General features: G+C 39.7%; 1 protein-coding gene across 2 annotated transcripts in view; it reads right to left on the bottom strand.

Annotated features, from left to right (window-relative positions):
- Window positions 1-24,829, bottom strand: part of LOC122836697 (ankyrin repeat domain-containing protein 50-like) — a 35,659-nt gene that overhangs the window by 2,793 nt on the left and 8,037 nt on the right. For both annotated transcript variants that reach the window (XM_044126461.1, XM_044126460.1), the window contains exons 3-4: window positions 17,471-17,703; window positions 278-3,822 (exon numbers count right to left, since the gene is read on the bottom strand). In XM_044126461.1, the coding sequence (XP_043982396.1) occupies window positions 281-3,822; window positions 17,471-17,703 (3,775 nt within the window). In that variant the 3' untranslated portion in view covers window positions 278-280. The remainder of the gene's footprint in view (window positions 1-277; window positions 3,823-17,470; window positions 17,704-24,829) is intronic.

The raw sequence follows: 24,829 nt of genomic DNA, 5'->3' as shown, positions 1-24,829 counted from the left end.
GTTTGCTCCAACCTTGAAAAATGTAATGAAAAAACATGTTCTACTTTTGGCAAAAGGCAAGTGTACAAAGTTTTAACAAGGGTATTAAAAATTTAGACCTAAGTGATTTTGAAACTGATAAATGTACTTAAATCAAAGTTTGGATTTTTCTAAAATTTTCAGTTTCTGATTATGCTCCTCCCATAAATAATGAAATCTGACCTTCCTTCACAGTGGTGATAAATCTATTCACACCACATCTTCCATTCGGTGCAAAACATACTGTCAGGTCTCTTACCAGCTATAACGGAGTCTCCTTTTTGTAGTTAAACCCTGGGTCGGATCCTTCAATCTGCAGCTTCAGGGCTTGTTTAAGGCTCAGTTCTGTTTCCCCAATGGGGTAGTTCTCTAAAACATCCTGGTGGCCCCTGTTCTGCACAGTCCGTGGAACCGACACTCGACCCAAGAAGACCTGGTTGCCCTGTAGGTGATATTTGGGGTTGGTCATAATCCCGTTCCTTTTCTTCTCAGAGCAGCTCTGTGGCTGGATGAAGAACGGGTCTTGGCACTGGCCTCTGTCCTGTTGCACGGAACCACCGATCATGATCTTACAGTGAGGATCCTTCACTGCAATATTGGCAACTGATTGGTTGAAAGCCATTCTCTTGTCGAACTGGGTCATCTCATACTCCAATACCTGGCCTTGGCTGGATCCACTGTTTTTTGTTTTCTTTTTGTCTCCCAGACCTGCTTTGCTATTTTGAGTTCCGTTTCCTGTCTTAGTTCCCTTTGCCGACTTCAGACCGGACTTCAGCTGGGACCATTCAAATTCGTTGGATGGAGACGATGGCTGCTGATTAACGGACTTTGTTGTAGAGCAAGGGGACACAATCGACTGTCTGCTTCGGCTCCGAGGCAGTGAGTGCTGCTGAATCTGCTCCGTAAACGTCATTCCATGGAAACTGTCAATAGGTACAGTTTGAGCTGTAGCCGTGGACGATGTGGTTCTTAAAGAGGAGTTTTTTGAACTCTTGAGGGAATTGTTTGATAGGGATGATTTCTGTCTGTCCACAGTGGAGTCAGGAGATTCTGATGGCGAGCTGAAAGCGTGGACCGGTCCGTCGGGGAGACCGCGTCCAGATGACTGCACGTCTCCCACCCCTGTGCTGCCAGAACTGCTCGATTTAATGGTGAGGGAATGCATTTTGCCAGTCACTGCCAAAGGTGTTTTCTCCTCCATGGTATGAATTGGGGAAGGGTTGCAGCCATTTAATGTTGTAGCGCCATATTTTTCTAGGATTTTAATGATCATTGAGTGGCCGCCTTTTGCTGCCACTCTCATTGCTGTGCGGCCAAATTGATCAGCGTGGTTGGGGTCCGCGCCGTTTTCCAGCAGTATCTGCACGACATCGATGTGTCCCTCTTGGGCAGCTATACCCAGTGCAGTTGCTCCCTGGTTGCACGTATGATCCACATGTGCTCCGTTCTCTATCAAAAACTGAACCACTTTGGTGTGGCCCTGCCATGCTGCAGACTGGAGAGCGGATCGCTTCTCATTATCGCAGGCATTCACGTCAGCATGGTAGTTGATGAGCAGCCTCACCATCTCAATATGTCCCTGCCAGCAGGATACATGGAGGGCTGTCCTGCCCTCCGTGTCGCAAGCTTCAACGTTCGCACCGTTTTCAAGGAAATACTCTGTCATGGCCAGCTGATTTTCAAGTGCCATTATGTAGAGTGTTGGGCGACCATCTGCGTCTTTACAATCTATATCAGCACCATGGCTCAGCAGCAGTTCAACAATGTCTCTGTGGCCCTCAAGTGCAGATACCCTGAGAGCATTCCTTCCATCGTAGCCCCTCTGGTCAATGTTTGACTTGTTCTCAAGGAGAATTTGCACACAGTCATAATGTCCTTCTTGTGCAGCCAAAATCAGTGGTATTCTACCATCATTATCCACCTCTGAGCAGCGAGCACCTTGTTCAATAAGAGCATCGCACACTTGCCGGTGGCCCTCAAATGAAGCCATATGTAGCGGGGTCCAGCCTGCGTCGTCCCTGTGGTTCTCATCCAGCCCTCTGTCCAGCAGAGTTCGGACAACCTCCACATTTCCCTGAGCTGAGGCGATGCTCAGCACCGTCCTTCCCTCGCTGTCAATGCTATCCACAGCAGCTCCCCAGAAAAGTAGCGTGTTGACCACAGACGCATGGCCCATTGATGCAGCTGCCAGGAGAGGCGTGCGCCCGTTCTTGTCTGTGTGATCCACATCAGCTCCGCCTTCCAAGAGCAAATCAACTACATCCACATGTCCTTCATAGCCAGCCACAAGCAGAGGAGTCATGCAGTCTTTGTCACAGTGGTCAACTTCTGCTCCCCTGTCAATCAGAAGGCTCACAACAGATGCGTGACCTTTACTAGCAGGAATACAGAGAGCAGCCACAGATAGCGCAGTCCTCCCATCGACATCTTCATGATTAACTTCAGCTCCGTGGTCCAGCAGGTGCTCCACGATTTCTCTGTGCCCCATGTATGCTGCAGCAATGAGAGCCGTTCTTCCTTCATTGTCTGCTTTGTTGACTTCAGCTCCGTGCTGAAGAAGATTTAACACAATATCTTCATGGCCTCCCCAAGCTGCTGCCCTCAGTGCAGTTCTACCATCTACATCAGCACAGTCCACTTTGGCTCCAGCATAAAGAAGAGCAGACACAACCTCAGAGTGTCCGCCCCAAGCTGCAGAGCGGAGCGCGGTCCACCCATCATGATCCGTGTGGTTTATGTCTGCTTCACAACCAATAAGGCAGTTGACCACTTTGGTATGACCCTGCCTTGCAGCTAGAGTAAGCGCTGTTTGTCCATGGTTGTCTTCCAACTCCATGTTCGACCCTCTAGATATGAGCAAATTAACCACATCAAGATTTCCACTGTATGCAGCATTGGCCAGTAGAGTTCTTCCATTAGAGTCACACTGGTTTACTGAAGCCCCATTGTCAAGTAATGTTCTTATTGAGTCCTCTCGCTCTAGGGCTTGCTGTACAATGCATGAAGCATGATCATCTTCATTGTTCACATGAGCACCAGCTTTGACCAGAAGCTGCAGAACTTCCTGCTCTCTTGGTATGGAGGTGCTCAGAGAGTCTTTAGTGGGAGTTCCATTCCAGACCATCCAAAGAGCAAGATTACAGGGCTCAATCTGCAAGTTGGAGTTGACGAGGTGAAGAGCAAATTCCTGCACTTCCAGAGGCTTCAGCTGCTTTGCTCTACAGGTGTAGCTCATGGCCAACATCCGATGGCCCTCTGCTGCATTGCACAGATACTTCTGGGTGCAGTGCTTCACATCCAGCAACCATTCTGCAAAACTGTAGTGGAAAAGGATTTTAGTACTCCCAAGGCCATCAACCAACAACTTGGAAAGAATGTCCATCTTTTTCTGAAACTCCTCCATGGTCAGTGTCATGTTTTTGGTCCAGACTGCGTGGTACAGTTCTTTGACTGTAAGTGGCCTGCAAGTCGCCAAGATTACATTAAGAATGGGCTGAACTTTGGCAAATTGTTTTCTGACGAACAGCCTTTGACAGAGCCATAGATAGAGCCCATTGAGAGTGCCTGGGATATCACGGATCTCCCGAAGCATGATGAAGTTCTCCACCACACCATCCAGAACGCGTTCCAGGTAGAGGAAACAGCCGCTGCTTTTGATGTGAAGCTGGTTGAGCATCTCAGCGGTCTCCTTGGTTAGGTGCTGCCTCAAAGCCTCCTCCTGGTCCAGCCGGTGAAGGATGTACTGCTGCACATCCTTGACGATGTAGGCCTTCCGCAGATCGTCGAGGCTGATTTTGCGGAATCCTGAAAACAAAAACAAAGTGCATTAGATGAGTGGGGTGATAAATAGAAAAATCTTTAAAAATAAAAATAAAAAATGGGCATGAAGATACAAATGGCAACTCTTTTTTGAAGAACACATAGTTAAAGAGTCACTTTTCTCACACTGGTTATAACTAATCTTGAATTCATATCCAGTTTCAACCTGTTGGTCTTAAACCTTTAGGTGATTAAGTGAAGCAGACCTTTAATTTCCAGAGCAGCTATGTTGTTAAAGATGAGCCTTTTATAGGAACTAAGAATGAAACCCCTCTGGCTACTTGAAACAGAAACAAATCAGCAGGTGTTTGCAATCAGCTCAAAAAATATAGATGAAAACTAAGCCTTGACAAGTGCTGAAACTTTTACTTTCTGTTGTAGAGAAATTTTGAGCTCTGATCAGTTAATGCCAAACTTTAAAATGAATGTGGTCTAAATATTGTATTCAAATATATCCTTTATGATCATTGCCTAAACACCTTGAGAAAGAAATTAACATGGAAGCACAAGTCCTAACATCAACAACCTGTAAATGTTACACACAAGCCTCACTCCCACATGGATCTTTAAAATCCTACTGTAAGAGTTAATTATCACAATGAGTCCTAATGAATGATTTTAATGGGATTCCTCTGTAAGACATGGGAAATTTGTCTCGTAATAGGCTTGGCTAATACACATAAAGTGGACTCTCGTTCATGTTGAAACCATCTATAGTCTGTCCAGCCTGCAGCACTCCCGTATTTTTTTATTTACATTTCCCATGGTCTTTGAGGTCCACCGAGAAAGGAAAAACATGCACCAGATGGTCCCTTGGCATAGCTAATGTAGTAAATACTTACAAAAGACACACAGTTACCAGAAAGGCTCTATAAACTCAAACATTTTACTCACTTTACATTGAAATATTTACATTAAATTTATTGTGGTTTTAATGTTTACATTTTATTATTTTGGTGAGAAAATAGTAAAGTTTAAAAGTATTGCTAGCAAAACAGAAGTAAGACATTTGCTTCCATTATAAAACCAATTCTATAACATGTTTTAGATCAGAAAGGTTGATGAAGTTCTGTGTTCATCTTACAGTTATTTTTCCAGGCAGAAAAAAGTCAGAGTTTACCCCACTGGGCTGAATGGTGACTGCAGCTGTGTAAGTTATCAGGCTTACACAGCTTCAAGCCTGATAACTCTGATGTGTTTAACAGCAGCTCCCAAACACTAACTGGCAGTTTAGTAAACAGATCCTGGTAAACAGAAGGAGGACAAGGTTGTCTTTATCACCTGCTCCTGGGTTTGTTCAAGATAAGCAAACTCCCACCAACAGCAGCTCACAATAACGGTTTCATTTTGTCCTTGAAACTTTTGCAAAAACTCATGTTTACATTTCTAAATATGAAAATGGGCAAAAATAGGCTTAAGTCTTCGTTCTGCAAGTCCCAAGCAGCCGATTTTTGATTTTCAAGTGCCAAACTTTGAATTTTGAAGCTTCGACAAGTTGAGCGAATGTGATTAGCCTCAAGGTAATATTTGTTTCTATTCGTTACTTACACTGTTTGAAAAACTCTTTGAAGTATGGTGGATCCCCCCACCTTTTCCTGGTAAAGTGTTCAGAATTTTCTCTGATATGTGACTAAATTAATTGAGAAAATCCAAAAGAAAAAAGCAGCCAAAATATCTAGGTGGAATGCTACTTGATATGCTTTTGTATTGTGTACTAATACATATTATAGTGTATTTAGTGTTTTAACCATTAAAATTAATGGCCTCTTCAGAGGGGTCTCTTATGTTATGGTCCATAATCTCGAAGTACAGATAAACTCTAAGACTTCTTTCTTCCTTTGAATAGTTACTGTATGTATGTATTTGCATGTTTTACCTAAACTAAAATAAATAAATAATAAATAAGCTTTAGGAAACACAAGATGTTTTCTAGAATATAGATCTGGAATTCCTAGCCTTGTTCAAAGAAACATGGGGACGTATGACAACTTTAATAATTCTTTATTTAAGGAGTTATTCTTTTAAAAATACTCTTCAATAGGTTATATATGACTGGGTCAATAATGACAATATTTCAATACTTTTAAACAGGCATGTTAAAAGACATTCCAGCCTAAATGACATAAGTAACAAGCAAAAACACTCACTCATAAGCTCACCACTGAACAGATATTAGTCCTTAGGCCTGACTTATTCTATGTGCAACTATAAATGTTAAAGTTGTATGTTTTGGGCTTCCCTGCCCATAATGTCTGACCAACAAATTTTACATACTCCGATTTTCATTTTTTAAACCACTTTGTAAATGTTGTAGGCAATAAACTGACTTCTGCCTGACCGGTGCTTGATACCTTTTCATTTTATTGTCTCCAACTCGAATGTATCAGTGACCTATCAAAAAATATTTTACTGAGTTACATAATAGTGAAAAGAACTTACTGAGATTTTATCATAGGCAGACTCTCTCTCTAATGCCCACCATCATCTTACTGTCCTCTGTTGTGTATAAATCATCAGTTATCAGGAGTTTTTCTGCCAACCTTCTCTACTGACAAAGACCAGCTCAGAGAGATTTACAGAGCTGAAGTCCCAAACAAAATGAGCAATAAAGATTCTTCACTACGTTGTCAGTAAATACGAGGCAAACAATCGCTGCATTTATGTTTACCCCTCCGTACTAAAGAACAATAACACAAGCAGGTGAGTTTTATGTTTCTGAAGCTGCAAACCTGACAGGAACTGAGATTAAAAAAAAAAAAACTAAAAACTTTGAGGTTTTTACTTTTTTCCCAACCCAAAAATTGACACATTGCAAATGTTTTGAATTCTTATACCAAAAATTGTCTCTTCCCAGCAATATATTTATGACTGATTGGACACTAGAAGTGCGTCAGGACCCAAACCTACTTTCAATCTTGTGTTTTCATGGAGACCACGTTCCACACCCTTCTTCTCTGACTCTATGACCTCCGGCTCCCACTGCAGTCCTGAAGTTGGATTCATGGGAAGCATGTAAAGTATCTCAGTGTACCAAAACACCTTGAAGCAATTCTCTCTTTGTCTGACTGAAAACCGTTTATTTTTCAAACCTCTGCTTTAAAATCTTGGCTTGCTACTCAGTTTGACAATTTTTCAAGAAACAAAAATGAAAACTGACTCTCATATCAATTTAAGATTTATTTAGAAAGACAGTTGATGAACGAAAGAATTATATGGTGCTAATGTGCATTCCTGTAGTCAATGGTTCAATTTTCAGACATAAAAGATCAAATCTAAACCGATGAGGGCGTCAGAGGATTTTTCATCCTTCCTCTTATTTATTCTCCATTCCATTCAACTTTTAAGGCTAAACCAGCTAATGCACATTTTTCCTTCACTTCTTCACTTTTCAGGCTAATGCAGAATATCAAGTACCTCAGTTAACTCAGGAACACAAGTGTAGATGTGAATTTAGAACTTAGTTTCTTGTCATGCATGAGTATGAGAGCCTCATATTTCTTCCTGACCAACTCTTTCTGGTTTTGCTCTAGCTGGGACAGGAAAGTCGCTCAGAATAGCAAAGAGGCCATTAGAAGGGAAAACAGACCAAAAGAGCCTGCAGGAAACCAAGAGACCTAAAACAGAGATGCTGCACTGCCTTCATTACATTCTCTAGGAAGCAGAAAAAACAGTTCAGGTATTGAATTTGTGATCCACAGTTTCACCACCTATAGTCATTGTCAACAGTTATGAGATTCACTGAGAAGTCAAGAGATAAAACTGCAGCTGTTGGTTTGGAACAAAAAGGATCCTTTTTTATTTAGCTACAAAGAAAATTTTTGTTAGAGAAGCCAAAAGAGACATTTTCTTCTAGTTTCTCTATGTGTTGAAAGGTACTCGATAATTTCTGCTTTGTTGGACATCCATTTGTAGGAGTTGAGTTTCAAATTCCTTTTCTCAAGTTTAGAGAAAAGGAAAATCTAAATTTTATGAAGCAGCTTAGCAATAAAAAAAAACTAACAAATGAAAAAAGCTGGAACAAAGTGAAACCAACTTGCAAAGATGAAAATCTGATGACAACTTGTAGGATACAATGAATTAATGACACTCCCTCTCCAAATTAAAATGAAGGCATTAATCAAAAGTGCAAATTTTCAGACAGTCTCCCATTTGGGCGGAGTTGGAGCTTTGACAGCCCAAAATGGAGACAAGCTAAAAAGGTCATAATCATAGCAACCTGAGCTTTTTTAACACTTTTATAAAGCCACAGGTTGATCGCATCCAAGCCATGTGCTGTTGACGCAGCAAATAATGCAAAAAGAGCCCCAATCAAGTATTGAGAACATTATTATTTATTGATGGTACTTGACTTAATGTCGTGTTTTGACTGTTAATTCTATGTTGCGTTGTATTTCTGTGTTTGATATGACATAAAGCACTTTGAAATGCCTTGCTGCTGAAATGTGCTATGCAAATAAAATTTGATTGATTGATTGAACATGAACTGTACAATAAGTAGGCACATTTTTCAATATTTAAATTTCCCTATTAAATATTTTTTTGGCTCGAGTCATCTAGTTTTTTAAATTTTCTCAACTGTAAGCCATAATCAACATTAACAAAATACTAAAAACTCAAAAGAATTAGTTGTTGATGATATTCAAATTTCTGCATGCAGGTCTGTGATGTTTTTATATCACGTAAAAATATAAAAACCTTCATATTTAGCCAAATATTTCCCTTTCTAATGTCCTGACTAACTAGATTGGAATTTAATGGAAGGTGTAATTTTCTTCACGAATAGTTAAAATGTGTAAATACTTGGATCCCCTCATAAAAAGCTTATAACTGCCTATTTTAACAGCTCAAACGAATTAATATGCACAGTGGAAGCCATCTTGGAACTATAGCAGAGGCCAACATCCACGGTTTTCTTTTTCTTGGCTCTTAGCCAATCAGCACCAAAGGAAAGGAATGGCGCTCCTGCATTGGCTGCTTTACAAATGCTAGCCAATAGTATGTCATGTAGCATTGCGGCTAGGTATTTCAGCTTACTAAGCTGCATTTATTTTCTTTTGTATACTTTAGATATGCTGAATGAAAAAAAATCTGCAAATGGACAAATTTTTCACAAGTGATTTAATCGTGGTCCACTGTATCTTCTTTTATTTCAGTTAATGAGACTTTTATTTTTCTTTCAACAAAAGATAGCTTCAGATTTGCTTCTCTTGAATAGACTTGTGAAGTCACATCAGTGTAATAGCGCAATAAAGCTGTAAACAACCAAGAGGGAAAGTTATGAAACTTGTCACTTGCTTAGTTGCGCGAGACTCAAGAATGCAAGAAGACTCTTCAGCTGCAAACATTCAGAACCCTTCCAGATGCCATTATTGGCTTTTTTCACTTACATTTGGCACCATTACTTCAGGCAACCCAAAGTGTGAGAGTTCTGAACATGTTCTGAACATCTTATGTGTTTTATCTGATAGAATAATTCTCTGAACAAAACTGACTGGTAAACAAAACAAAAGGCACATTGATCAGGGTAAGGGATGCAGCTCCGGAGTGCAGGCCTCCGAGCCAGCTGCTGCTCATTACAAGACTGGATATCAGCCACAGGAGACAGAACCCCACACAACAGATAGCCTGTTTGCTTTCTAGATTAATGTTTTCAGATGACAAATGAGACGGTATGCATGTGCGCCAGGGAACTAGAGGTACGTGTTCATCACCAGAATTTTAGAGTGACTGCTTCTCTGATTCGACATGTTCTTTTCCAAGACACCCTCTCTAGTCACTGAATCCACAAAGAAAACAGAAACCTAAGCCTTGCTGCATTCTCCTCAGGCTCTCCAGTAAACCTGTGCTCAACAAACGTCTGTTCGACAGCTGCAGATTCCCCCCGCTCCAAAAAACACCAGAGCGCCAACCTCCTAAACACAAGTATGTGGATGAGTATAGGTTCCAAAAGTCTGCAAACAGCGAAAAGTGTGCTGCTATTTAGGCTTTGAGAGTCTGATCACACAAACAGCATGAAAAGGGCCTATTAATTTGAACTAAGAAGCTGCAACAAATCATCATTTAATTATTTTTTTTGTAATAACCGACCAGAAGCAAATGATTACACTTTGGCAATTAATTAGCGTGAAGTGAAGAGAAAGCATATGAAAGCATTCCTGCCCAAACACGCCTTTTGCCGTGTTTTTGTTGGAACTGAATGAGTTTCCAGTCAAACCTGTTGTAGGGCAACTGAACAAAGCTGAAATGGTGATGGGGGAGGTTAACAGGATTTCATCCATCTGTGTAGCACGGCTTACTAATATGGCTACATTGTGATAAAAAAAAAAGAGAGAAAATACTTGTCTAAAAAAAAATCTGCATTAGTCATGTGATCATTCTAATCAGTTTTTCTTCTAGTTTTGATTGATAGAATCCCATTAAGTTGATGACAAGAGGCTGCGTCAAAGACAGTGCACCTGGTTACATGTGGGTGCCTTCACTCTTCTTATTCCTTGATGAATACAGACTGAGTCGTCACTATACATCAGAGCTTCAGGCTGCAGATGGCAGAAAAAACTTCAGAGAGTGAGGCCTTATACAATAATATATCCACCATGTTGGTTCATAAAATATATCATATTCACAGGACAGTTTTCAGAAACGTTTTTATCCTCATGAACCTGCACAAATATGCCAAACCCATAGGGGGCAGTGTAGTACAAAAACCTGTCAGCCAAATCAAATTGCTTCAAAACAACCATTATGCAAGAATTTCTGTAAGAAGCTCGACATTGCACCAGAAGGCTTGTTGTTTATATAGGCTGAACTACTTTTAAACATATTAAAATATAAAGTTATTACAACACAAGACAATGTTGATTGGGAATCCTGTCCAAGCGTGAGGATATATTGGCACATTATTTGTCTCAGGTTGCAATGCGCAAGAGCCTAAATCTTTGTTTTCCCATGTGCATATGCAAACACAAATGTGGAGTTTTCTCAAATCTCCACTTTTAAGTGATATTAAAAATTAGCTCTTGTGTGGATATAAGGCCAAAGCGCATAAAAATATGTTTTCCCATATATCTGGCTATATGTGGAGAAGACCAGACACACAACTATAAAACACATAACCAGCATGATCTCCACTGAATATTAGCATTTATCAGACCATGTGCAGAGGAAAGAAACTTCAGTGTTAAACTTTCTTTACTTCAATTTAAATTCCTTCTTTAAAACTAAGAGGTTTACAATGTTGATTTTTTTTTACATCTACAATACCTTCTTGAGTTCCCTGCCCCACAAAGGAACTGATTTCCTCAATCTGCTCTCTTGTTTTTGTTCATCAGTACACTGGCTGACCTCCAAGTGACCCCATTTAGGTTCCAATCCACCTGCACAGAAAATGTTTCCTTCTAGCTCATCCAGAACCTTTTGTTTGCCATCAAGTTATTATCAACCATCTAAAAGTCCTGACCCTGGAAAGATTTTGCATGTCTGTGCAGCCGATCAAGCATTCAGAAAAGCTGGAAAATATTGCTGTGGTATCAAGTAGTAGCAGAGTCATTCTTGGCACGCAGGCTGTGTGGTATGAGAAATCTTTAGGATGTTTTCCCCCCGCAGCCAAACCAGCCGAGAAACGGCCCAGGAATTCTTATTCCTGCGAAGGTCAAATTAAAACTTAATAACAGCCTTCATCTGTATATATATAAATATATATAAAAAACACTAGCATGTCTGCACCACAGTCTTGAAATGAAAAATCCTAAGTTCATAGAAGTGGCACAGGCTTGCCACATACCGAAGGGCATCACCTCAGAAGAGGAGGAGGAGGCCAGTCACTTTGTTCGCCATATTGAGTTGCTGCAGGGAGGGATCTGAAGTGTTACACATGCAGACACGGTACACCTGTAATTAGCTCGGCTGTCAGACTGCATGGTGGTAAATTACTGTATTCAGCAGGGATTATGGTCTTCAAGTCATCCAAAGTGATGCTCAGCATGCAGCCTCACAGACGACAACTCATACAAGAATATGTACATAATTCAGCTTGTTAGCTGGTTTAAATAAATGGAGGGAAAGTGAATTAAAGGTGGCGTCCTTGGTCCTGTAACTCTGAAATTGTGACTAAAGAAGACAATAAGGGCTTTGTGGTAGGAGGGGTTCGTCAAATGTGCTCCATGGCTTAGTTCTGAACTGGAGTGTCTCTGGTGAAGCTTCAAGAACGGCCAAAACTTTTTTGAGACAGTTTGGGCTTTTTGTTCCACCTCAGAAAGAAAATTGTCGGCGTCTAACCTCTTGTAAAAATTTTTTTTAAATTAGTCTGGTACTTTCGAAACCACTTTATATACAGCTGTCCAAAATGATGCCACAGAACGTCATTTACTGAGGAGTCATCAAGCCGAGCGCTCTTTGTCTTTCTATGGGGATAATTCCTAAGCCCAGAAGAAATAAACCGTCCTCACTGTTTTACGGCAGTGTTTGCGTTGTCAGGCAGCCAGAAGATCTCATGCTCCCTCCTACGAGTGCTTATATTTGACCAAAAAGAAAGCATTAGAAAAGTGAGGAAAACAAAACACATCAAGTCAAGAGTTCTGTTGACCTTCTTGCGGAGGGACCGCTTACACTCGTGTCAGATTCACCCGCAGGGCTACAGAGAGAGGTGGAGGAGGCCGCAGTCTTAAAAACAGGGCTACTCTTTTTATTTGTGATCGTCGGTGGTAAATCCCTCCCGTCTCTGTGGTAAGCTGAATTCATACAGCTCAAATCTTGGTGGGCAGAGCAGAGGTGTGAGACGTCCTTGAAACGGTGGGCTAACTTTTCCCCCAAGCAGACAAACAAACATACTCTCTATATCCTGAAAGTGTCTTTTTCATATTAGAGAAATGCGAATTCTACTTTTACCTCCTCCTTTCTTTTTAAACTTCTTCCCCGACTTCAAATATTTCTAATAATTAAAGCACTAAATCAGAAGAAATTTTGTCATTTTTTCAAGGAAATGAGTAAAACCAAAATATCAAAAGTTCTTGCAGCATAAATCTCATCAAAGCAGATCTGTGGTGTGCCCATTTTCCTCAGACTAAAACTGGAATAAAACCATGTTACTCAAAGCTATGATTCATCCCCAAATGAAGACTTTATTTTCACGGTTTTTAGGTGGTTAACCTCTTCTTAATGGAGGCCAACAACCCCTTTCAACAACTGGAAGAAAAATCTGATAGTTAAAATGCTGACGTTTCTAATGATGCATATCGATTTGAAGTTCCTGCAACTCTGAAGATGCAGTTTGTGAAGTTGGAGATATAAAATTTCACAGCTTCAGCAGAATATTTTTAAGCACTGAAACAGCATCTGATCAATGCATGAACATCTCATTTTTCTGCAGGTTTTCGTCTCCAAGCTCTAAAGCTCAGCTTGCACAATGTTTTGTTTCATTTTCCTTTGAACTACACTGATCATTGTTACCTGTCTCTGTCTGTATGAGGGAATTAATCACACTGGTTATTGATGCAGCAGCTCCATCTGAATATAACATATATGTTACAGAATCTTCTACCAGAGCATCTGACTGACAACTGGAACACAGATTCATGAGAAGATTTATGGTAAATGCAGTACACAGCGTTACCAGCTATGGGTGTGAATATGAGATTTATTCTGTGAAGCCTTAAGAAGAGGACTTGATTAAGAAAAGCCAAAGCTTAATCATCTTAATCTTCATTTATGACCTAATTTTGAGGGATGCAAAAACAAAACTTGTGAGCTTATAAGTTCAGCACGAGGACATCTCATGTTAACAGAAAAGATCACAGCAAGTACTTTCAATATCAAAGTAAAAATTATTTGCACAAGAGCAGGATTATATTAATGGTGCTCAACTAAAAAAAAATATTTCAAAACAAGAGATCTAGATGGACCAAAAAGGAGGTTGGTTGATATAAACCAATCATTAAGTTACAGATTCCCAACTCTACTGAGCCACAAACTACAACAACCATCACCTCATCTGTTCATGGAGTAATGCAACCAGGGATAGAAAATACTACCATGTAATTTCTTCAACAGACAAGTCAGGGACAACAAATAACTTGAGTTGGGTAAGTCACTGTAATTGCCATGGCCAAAATGGCAGAAATCACCCTACTTCCTCAAAAGGAGCCTAGGAATTAACTTTTAAGTTAAATGCTGTTTTCAGTTACAAGCAGAATAGAGCTGAAAAGGCTTTTTGAGGTCTGTACAAAAGCAAATACATACACTAAAAACATTTAATTTGTTGGTTTGTTTTTATTTTGACGACTGGCCCACCAGTCCTAAATGCTTGCAAAACAAAACCATATTGCACTAGCCGAGGTTCTATGCTTTTATGTTTAAGCATGGATCATGGAAAATGTGCATCATGGTTGGAGTGATTTTCATTCATCTGTTAAGAAACATCATCACAAAGGCAAGTGTTTCATTTTTCATGCTGTTTTCACATTGTTTTAGAAAGGTTTAATGCCACTGACAAACAAAATGTGCACTACTTGGGGGGGAAAAAAAGCAGTTTAACTGCCAATTTAGGGTACATGCAGACCAAAACCGGCTGTGTAAATTATTTAATTTCAAAGAAATTGGCACGTCTAGACATGAACCCCACTGCATGAGTTGAGTACCGTAAGGCGTTATTAAGCAATTACCAGATCCTCCAACAGTCAATTCACCAAACACAACAGAGACCCTTGTGTATACCTGCACTTAAAGAAATACTGTACTCAAATGTGTAATATGATTTTCAAGTAGCTGGCAGGTCAAATGAACACCAGAGTATGAGTTTGGGTATAGTCACAGAAGACGCATTGCAGATGCATTTATAGGTTTGATGGAGGTTTGGTTACTGGATGACATCTATGTATGTATGTTATCAACAATGTGCTGCAGAGAGTATGCCTTGAATACAGAGCAGTTCTTGTTACAATATTCTGGAGTTGAACTTGCTTTCAATGAGAAAAGAGTAATCAAACTACCCAGGGTTGCAGTGTGCCAACCCAGTCACACTGGTTTGAACACTTCCTCTCTTATTCTCCATGCAGTACACCCTTCTTCCCGTATGAATTTGCAGATCCTACTTGAGAAATACAGACTTTGACAGACATGAATTGGGCAGATGGTAGCTATTACAGTTCAGTGATGTCTCTGCGCGATAAAAAGATCACACACACTGGGGTGGATCAAACACTGCGAGGAGCCTGTGATTAAAATTAGGTGGTAATTATTCAGATGAGACCATAAGCGACACAATTATTCTGAAAGGTAAAGCAAAAAGAGTCGGCAGAAAAATGTTTGTCGGATCATAAAATAGAGATGATTCTGCTCGGTTTTTAGGAAGCGTCACCAAGAAGAAATGATTCTGACAGACAGTTACAAAATAAGGTTTGAGAAGCTTTTTCTATTTAAACACTCAACCCCCCACCAGCCTCCTCCTTTCCCTAGCCGTCTCTGCCAGAGGCCTTGTTAAATTGGCACAGATTCTCCCCAGCTCCAAAACAAAATCGCTGCCTAAGTGTTTCCACTCTGCTACCCCTATCATGCCCTTACAGTAGCCCGGCCGGCCTGTAGAGCGGGGACGGCACAAGAAAAGCAAGCTTTCGCCAGATGTGTGCCGCTACAGCGGACCGAGACTCTTCCTGAGTTTTAGGATGACTTGCATCCCAGGAATATCACTTTAGGTCTAATTAAGCTGGAGTGGTCATATAATATTAGTCAGACAGCTTGCTAAATTCTTGCTCTGCTCCTCACGGACAGACCGCTCTTTGTTTCCGAGGCATTAGCTGAGCGGATGCGAGCGAGGCATTCTGCTACAGAAAGCCGGTATGACTCCGTCTTCCTGCTTGGTCTCAGAGGTGTTGAAAACTTCCCAAAGCACATTCCACTCGCGGACAGACACAAGGAATAACAGTTCAGCAAGAGCTGAGGAATTTACAAAGTTGCTCTTAGAGGAGCAAGTCATCTTTTCTGCTCACCCCTTTATGCACCAATCCAAAGAAAGAATGAAGTGTTCAGGATTTGCCTCAAAATCACTAACCCAACCTTCTGATCTTGAACGCTTTCATCAAAATAAACTTGAAATTTTGGGAAAACCACAGAACGCTTGGCCAGAGACAAAATAGGCCACTTGTGCAAAAAAAAGTTGGCTATGCAAAGAGCATGAGTGTTTTTTTGGCAGGTCACCATCATCTCCTAACTGTAAACATTTGGAAGGGTATTTTTAGTGGACACATGCCCTCAAGTTGATATGCTGAAGTCCTCATCCAGGCTACTAGAAAAAATGAAGACTTAAGTAAAGTCTTGGTATGGTAGAGGGAAAAATAGGCAAGACAACTGAAATCTGAAGACTGAATCTGGAGAAAACTGCTGAAAATGGTTTTAAAAACCCAACACTTTCTAATTTGTGGCCGTGACATTTGATGTGTAGATTTGGCTGTTTCCCACTTTTCTGAAAGGAAACCATTACTTTTAAAAGCATTTGCTGGGGAATAACAATAAAAGCCTGACAAAAGCTGTGCAATCAGAGAGGAAGGAAAACAGAGTTTAAACCTATCTATGAAGAAATTTGAGATAACGACAGTTTATCAGATAATTTTGAAATGAAGATCCTTTTAGCCTTGTCAAATAAAAAAAAAAAAAAAAAAAAAAAAACAGAAGCTCATCAGATAAACATGAGATAACCAAAAATCAAGCTGCCAGACACAGAAGGTGCTCCGTAGTTCTGAGGCAGAGATAAGCATTTCTTAAAACCATTCTAGACTATATTTACTCTTGCCGGCTCCTCCGTCTGATTTATTCCCAATGAAAATCCAATTTTAGATAAAAATCTATCTGAAGGCCTACAAGCAAGCATAAACAGGGAATGAAACTTTATCCCCCAACTGTGTTGCAGTGAAGCTCAAAGTTTTAGAAAACAGTGTTTTAATACAGATCCTGAAAATAAACCAAAGGCAATGCCAAATTTAAAAACTTAAACTTTAAAAAAAGGAACTCAATTATGTGTTTATTTACATTTAGTGTAGTCCTAATATCGCATAAACGGGGATAGGTGGTTAAATTAAAAAAATCTGCAGAATTTGAGTTTTTTTATCTAATTAATTGTAAGAATGATCAATAGAATAATTGATTACTAAAATAATTGTTAGCTCCTCCTCTAATTTAAACACAGTTATAAACAGCACAATTTATGTTACAAACTGATCTTATTTAATTTGAACCTGCTTTCTAGTGAAATCTGTAGCATTGAAGATAAGAGGTGAGATTCCATTTAGCAGTTTTGGGAAAGTAAGGGAGGAACCCGCAGCAATGCGAGGAAAACATCCTCCCACACAAAGAGCTTCCAGAGTAATGTTATGCCCACTCATCTACACAGAGTAAACTGTTGCTGGACTGACAAGGAGATAATAGCAGCTGGTATGGCACAGTCTCATTAGAGCACACTAAGCAACACTAAAAGGTCCACAGTTGTGATCTTGATGCTTTGAGAGTTGGTGGAAAGCTGTGCACAACTTAAAATAAACAGTAAACAAATCATGCTGCAGACAGCTGTACCAACGAGGGCAAATAAAATCAAACTGTCATTTTAAACTTCTTCTTTATGGTAATCAATAGACAGAACTGGGTAGGGTACCTGTGAAGAGTTTGGTAATGGCTTTGTTCTGCCTGCGTGCAGAGCAGATGAGCAGCAGCCAGGGAGGCAGGAACTCATGGTGACTGGCGAGGAGCTCGGCAATTGTCCTGGGAGACCCCGGCGATGACCTCTGCTCCCCCTCACCCAGCTGGGAGCCTTCATCAATGGAGTCGACAAGCAGGAAGAGGGACTGCTGAGGCGGCTTTATGCTTAGCAGAGGCAGAAGGACACACCTGACGGAAGAGCGGAGATGAGAAAATGTTAATACATTTCATGTTTTTGTTTTTGTTTGTTCTACATGTTCATTTGCAATCGCATCATGCCTTGCAAAAGTTTTTATACACAAGCAACTTTTTTTTTTTTTAGGATTTTATGTGATAGCCCAGCACAAATGTCAGTATAATTGTGACGTGGAAGGAAACTGACATGGTTTTCAAAGTTTTTCACAAACAAATCTGCTGCAACTCTTGTGGGTTATGTCCCTACCAGTGTTGCACAATTTGAGACAGAAGGTTTTCTTTTTTGCAAAATAACTCCAGCTCAGGTAGAGATGGGAGACCATCTGTGAACAACTTTCTACAATTCCTCATTACGGACTTTGACTATCCAAACAAACTTTGATCTACACCATTTCATTCTACATCTGGCTGTATGTTTGCTGTTCCCTGTTGGACACTGAATATTTTTCAAGGATTACTATCAATTTACCTCCCAATCAACTTTGACCTGCATCACTGCTGCTTAAGAACAGCATCTCTACAGCATGATGCTCCCACCATCATTTTTCACTACATGGACAATGTTAGTTTTTTTTCCACCACATGGTTCTGGATTGTTAGATTCCATCACATATAATATTTTGCATGTAGATAAAAACATTTAATATAAGTCTCTTTGACCAGAGCACCTTCATCCCTATGGTTACAGAGTTAAAACACTACTTTGTGGAGGTTAATCATTTAAAATCTCAGTAAACATATTCAGATTTTTGTGGAAAAAGTTTTGAGGGTGTGAGTATTCTTGCAGCTGTTAACCACTAAAATGACAGTCACAACAGACAACTGATTTCCCCAAAGCAAACCACATCATAGTGATATGGAAGAAAAGGGGGAAAAAAGAATAAAAGTAAATGGATCTCTGTCCAACCCAAACTGCCAATAATCTGAGCTTGAAAAAAAAAAAAAAACCCTCACAATCTTTGGGAGTCCATGGGCTTTGATTGAAAACTAAACAACATAAAAACGGTTTTATGCATCAAAGTTTAACAATGTTCCCTGCAACATTAATACCGACGCCAAAATATCTGCAGCTGCCATGTGAAATCCAGCAATAAAGCAAACATGGTGTAAAGGATTCTGTATCATCTCCACATCAATACAAATCTGAGCACAGCTAAACGCTGCATTATGTCGTTATCAACAGAAAAATGCAAACCAGACATGTAATCTGCAGTTTTCAGAGCCAACAGGCAAGTTCACACATAAATGCTCAGTGAAGCGACCAACAAATTCTGCTTCATTTGATTTTTTTCTGTGCAGCCATGTTTGTGTTAGCACAGACCTCTGATCCACTGCGACACCACAAGATCTCTTTTGGGAAGGTGTCGTTTTCCAACAATCAGAAAATTACTTCCAGCTCGACTGGCTGTGATGAAGGATCAGGGGATTTCCTTTAAGTGACATTTGAATGTGCCGCTGGGTTAATCAGACATTTAAGAAGATGAACAAATTCATTTATGGTTGTAAGAACTTGACTCGGGATTAGACGCAGCTGTGGGGCGTTTGAGGTTCTTCACAAGTGGGTGTCAGAGAGATAAAAATCTGTCACCTTGCTGATGAAGGGACACTCTCTTTACCCACCACTCTCTTTTAATGGAACAGACGCTGCTTGTGAGGTTTGACATTAAATGGTCAAACGGTGATATATCGAGACTTATCTTGTCAGCCCAACAGACCGTCACTAAACGTTTGGCTCCACAGTAAGATCCTTTCAAAAACATAAAAAGCCTTCTGAGCGCATTGCAACAACAATTTACTTCTCTTGCTCAGCGATTCAATTTGATGCAAAAGCACTTCAACCCCAAAGAGAAATCTAATATTTAAATCCCTACAAAGGTATTTAAAGAGTTCTTGTAGATGGTGATGGCAAGATCTCCTGTAGCAGCCTGTATTATAGTGTATCCGATGAAGCCTCTGACTGAAGACACTACTGATGTATACAGTTTTATAAAGCAGATGCTCAGGTTAATTTAATAAAGAATCTTGAACAGAAACAGTTGTTTTTATTAGCTTCTTCAGGCATTTAAGTCACCGACTGGTGCTGCCGACCCTACAAATGATGGAAGAACAGACTGCACTCTTCACAAAAGACTTATAGAAAATGTTTACGAAATTATCCAATGTACGATTGGATACTATGTGTTTAGTATGTGATAAAGTTTACAAATAGGAAGTGGGGGTAAATAATCAGTTTATTTTACAAGGACATGCTAGCACAGCATTCAGGTCTGTTGGTATCTGCAAGAAGACTAATAATCCTTGCAAATAGTGACATCTAGACAATTAAGATCTCAGGTGGCTTCAAGCTTTTTAGTAAAAATTCTTTTTAAAAATTCATATTTTTCAAAAATGTAATCTTCTTAAACAGAAAGCCCAGCCCTACAACAAGCCCATTTCTAATAAGTTGTTGCAATTTATCGAGTCTGCCAATGATCATAGTTGTATCAGTTCAGTATCCTGAACCCATCCATCATGCTAACCTCTGACTTCTATTAATGTATGCGGCAAATATTTAAGCTCAATAAAGAACTGCTCTGATTTTTGGCTTTCAAAGTTATCCCACATTTTAGCAATAAGAAATGAGATAAAATGGTCAGTTTTAAAATGTAAACTTTCTCGAAGCAATGTAAACCACCAGCTGGAATGAAAAGCACTGTTAATGCCTTTTAACCGTCACGCTGCACCTCAGTGCTGCTCAGTCTTTTTAGCTGTGCAGTCAATCACTCAGTCTTATTGTCACAGCCCACAGAACCTGCAGCGCCATCTGGGAGTCCTGCCAAAGGGAATGTCCATCCGCAGGGGTGACTTGTGAGAGAGTGTGTGAATGGTTGTGTATGAGGCCACATTGCCTGCCGAGACAATCAAATCCACAGTGACAGCAAGTGAGCAAAACAAAACAGCATTCTTCCCTCACAATCCAGCTACTTTCAGGCTGTCAAAGAGTCAAAAGGGAGGGATTCCAGACAAAGAAAAACTCAGCAGGGTGTGGGAGCTGGAGGGAAAAAATAAGCCGATTTCATTCGTTAAAGAAATATGCTGCACACCTGGAAAACTAAAAGCCATTGCCGTAGACCTATGCACTAATTATTCTGGTTCTAAACAAAAGCCCAAATTGATTCCAAAACCAATTTAACAAGGAGAAAATCAGGGGAAGGTAGGACTTGTATAAATCGAATGCGATCCCCATCTGTCATGTTGTGTTGAGGGCTGCAGCCGCAGTCGCTGCAATCATAATGTACAAAGTGAACCTTTCAGTGTGATGTTTAGTGAGGACGTCTTGGCTGACAGAGCTGCACTGGGCAGTGATTCAGAGCCTCACACATTCACGCTCTTCGTTTTATAGGACTGGCAAAGTCACAAAGCACACCCCAAGGCCCACATGCTCACAGAAAGCGGCACTGGAGTCAAAATACGCTCTCAATATAACTTTAACTGTGGAAAAGTGGTCAAGATATGTGAAGCTCCAGGCAACGGAATCAAACAGACAAAGTGTTCCTCTTCTTTCATTAAAATAATCACCAATTCATTGAACATGGAGCCAATTTAGAGGGGTTCTGCTGAGTGTCTTTCCACAGTCAGGGGAATGCTCAGCGCCACAAAACGGAACCACAGCTGAGTCATGTCCTGAAAACTACCATCAGGTAGATCGTTCTTCTTCCCCAGGTCCAACATTATGCCGGTCAGTATTGCAATCATTCCTCTGAAAAGGAGAGCAGTGAGAGAGACTCATTCTGAGAACAAATGCTCTGAACATCCAGGTGTGTTACTTGTATACTAGAGCTCTTATCAGACTGCTTTCAACTGTGTCAAAGTTTTATCAGGTTTGATGAAGTTCTGCAAAGTTCTGAAGTTCTCTAAAAACCATTGATTTTGAGAACTAGGTTTGAGAAATCTTAGGGATTGACATTGCCATCAGTTTGTGCATCATACACAACTTAACTGAAAATTTCAACCGAGGATAAGTTAATACTTCAGATACACTAAAGGTGTATTCATGCCTGATGGTCTGGTATACTATATTGGGAAACAATATTGAAACACGTTACATTTTCAGCTGTTGCGTTTCACTTTCACACTGCACTTTGCCAAACAAACAAAACCCCTATGAGCAACCTGTTGTCCCCCACCCTCGTCTGTGGTGGCGCTACACTAAGAACCACTAAAGACAATGACCCAAAAACTTCTGAAGACACCGAGGGCAATTTCCTTCTTCACAAAATGTAATGGAGAGGCATCAGATTTTAGCAGTTTTAGGATTTCCCTTTTGTCTTTGGCAAGAGATTACAAGAAAATTTCTCCTGTTGGAGCTAGACTGTATTGCGTTTGTTTTTATCATATTTACTCAGAATGATCCATACTATAGTTCACTTCCTGCTTTTGGAGCCATCTCCAGTCCTCTTGAAATTCATAAATTTTATATGAATGCATTTCACTTCAATTGAACAAAGACCTGTGTTTGTAATCAGACCAGAGTTCCCATTTTTGATCCAATTACACATTCACACTTCACAGACAAACCAAACCTTTTGGCAAATGAGTTCAAATAAAGTGGACTAAATGGTCGGTGTGAACAGAACCTAAAAAATTGCAGAGATTTGCTTATCAAACCTGGGTGAAGAAACGTTTTAATTAAGTTTAACATATTAAAAATAAACACTGAAATTCCTCTCAACTTACCAGGAAATCGACATCCTAAAGTGAACCATACAAGTCTCTATCAACTTACACAATATTTACATGGACAAATGATCCTTGAAGATTGAGCTATAAGAACACGGTGGAAATAAAGTATATATTTGGTTTAATTATTAAATCTACTAATTTTTGACTAAGCCAGTGGCATATAGAGATTTGTACATTATCATAAAGAAAGGTATCAGTTTTCTTTAACTGCACAACGTCAAAGTAAAACCATCAGTTTCGTTTCATGTTTGGGATCCTACGAGTCAAAAAAATTACATTGTTAACCCTTCGAATCTGACAGGAGTCGTTGCTCAAGTGGTCTTACAGCTAAGGCTGTGAAAATGTAATCTTCTTGAAAAAAAGATTAGTTTTTATAACCTCCAAACTCTAAGCTTTTAAACCCCAATTGAGAAAATCCAAAGGATAATGACAGATTCTTTGACATGGATTAAAACCTACAAGTCCAAGAAAATATTGTTGGTTTTTTTTTCTATTTAAGACAGATTGTATTGACTCATCAATGTAATCCACCTATGCTGACACAGAGTAGTGGTGTCTTCACATGTGGGAAACCTGCCTCTGATCTATGCTTATATTTTTACCATTTTCTTTATTTAAGGGCATATATGATTTCTAATATGTTTATGATTATAACTTTGCCCAGGCTTCAGGATCATTGTAGTTACGTTCATAGGCTTTAGGGACCTAAACAGATGCTCTACTGTTTTTGACTCAGATCTGATCACACTCTGCAGTTTACTCTGCAGTTGGTTCATCTGAACATGATCTCTTCAGTCGGACAGAATACAGGTATGGAGAAGAGGTAAAAATAAGGAAAAACGTTTTACAAGTTATAGCAGTCTGGAAGCGACAGCATGGAGACCTAACAAACTGGGAGGCTTTGGGAGGATTTAAAAGAGCTGACCTCTGACTCACCTCAAAAATCAATAACAGCTTCTGATGAAAATTGTAACTCAAAAAACTAAAATCCCCACATCAGTGGTTCAGGTGTGTCACATGTGTGTCCAAATGCATTCCTCCTAACATCTAAACTAACCAATTTTTAAATTGGCGAGACATGCAGAAGTCATGCAACCTCTCAGCAGTAGCAGTGGTACCGAGTCATCAAAAACCATGTTGGGCTTGAAGACTAGAAAACTCACAAGGTTACGTCTGATTTTGCAGCTTTTTTTCTGCATCTATTGCAAAAAACATCATATTTGACCGAGTGAAGCTGAACTATCAACATATTCAGACTCAGGTGGCAGAATGAAGCATTTTACATAAAATAAAATGTGGCATCGTCCAAGAATGAGAGGAATGCATTTCCTCTTGAGACTCTTAAGTGCCTTATTGTTGGTTTTAATTGCCACCCCTTGAAAAACAAAGTGGCTCCTAATTTGATTGATTTTCTGCTCTACTACTGTTAAAATCATCTTAAAGTATTACTCCACACTAACATAAATTTGCCATTGCGTTCTGAAGATAAATGTAATATCAGTATTAAATAGCTTAAAAGATTTTAAAAAAGTACTTTTGTGCTACAGCAATCAAGGATTACCAAGAAATGACTTGTCATGATAAAATAAAACATCAGCAAACACCCCTAATTACAGCCAAAAGGTCCAAAAAGCACTTCTTAAAAAATGCTTGTATCTGCTCTTCTTTAAATGGCTGAGACAATGCAACAAATCAAATTGGCCTCAATCAATGTCCACTGTCAATTCTGCGTGCCATCCCTAACCAAACAAAAGCCTCTAGTCAACTGGAAATAAATTGTCAAGCACATGACATGGTCCAAGAAAGATTTAGAAGAAAACTTAACATTCAACTGTGCAATTGCATGCCTAGACATATTGCAATAAATATCAGACAATCTTCAAAAGACTGTAAATGGACTAGTCACATGGAAAAATTCATGTAAAATCATTAAAATGTAATATACTAAATATAATACTTGTCCTCTTTATAATTTCCCTATTAATAATTTACCAGTGTGTAAACACTCTAAAAGCAGCACACATACTTCCTCACAACTAAATATTTCCATCACCACCCCCAAGCTTTTCCAGAGCCAGACGAGGTGAGCATTCCTGGATAGCTATCCAATACTGTTAAAGGAATCTGAAATTTCATCCTGTCCTTTCCAACACTTCGCTCCTGTTCTGCTCAAACATAAACGTGCATTAGTCTGGATGCAAGTAGAGATGACCAACAAGCTGTCCAGTACAGAGTCAGATTAGATTCTGCAAACCACTCTCCCTCTAGTTGCTAGCTTTTCAGTAACAGTGTAGCAAAAAAATGGATTTTCTGGCACGAAGAAAAAATGTAAAATGTGAAACCTATTCAATTAAATCTGCTGAAAACATAATTTTCCTCGTTAGTAGTATGCATTTCT

Source organism: Gambusia affinis, linkage group LG09 (genome assembly GCF_019740435.1).
Source record: "Gambusia affinis linkage group LG09, SWU_Gaff_1.0, whole genome shotgun sequence".
NCBI lineage: Eukaryota > Metazoa > Chordata > Actinopteri > Cyprinodontiformes > Poeciliidae > Gambusia > Gambusia affinis.
This window is presented reverse-complemented; position numbering and strand designations above follow the sequence as displayed.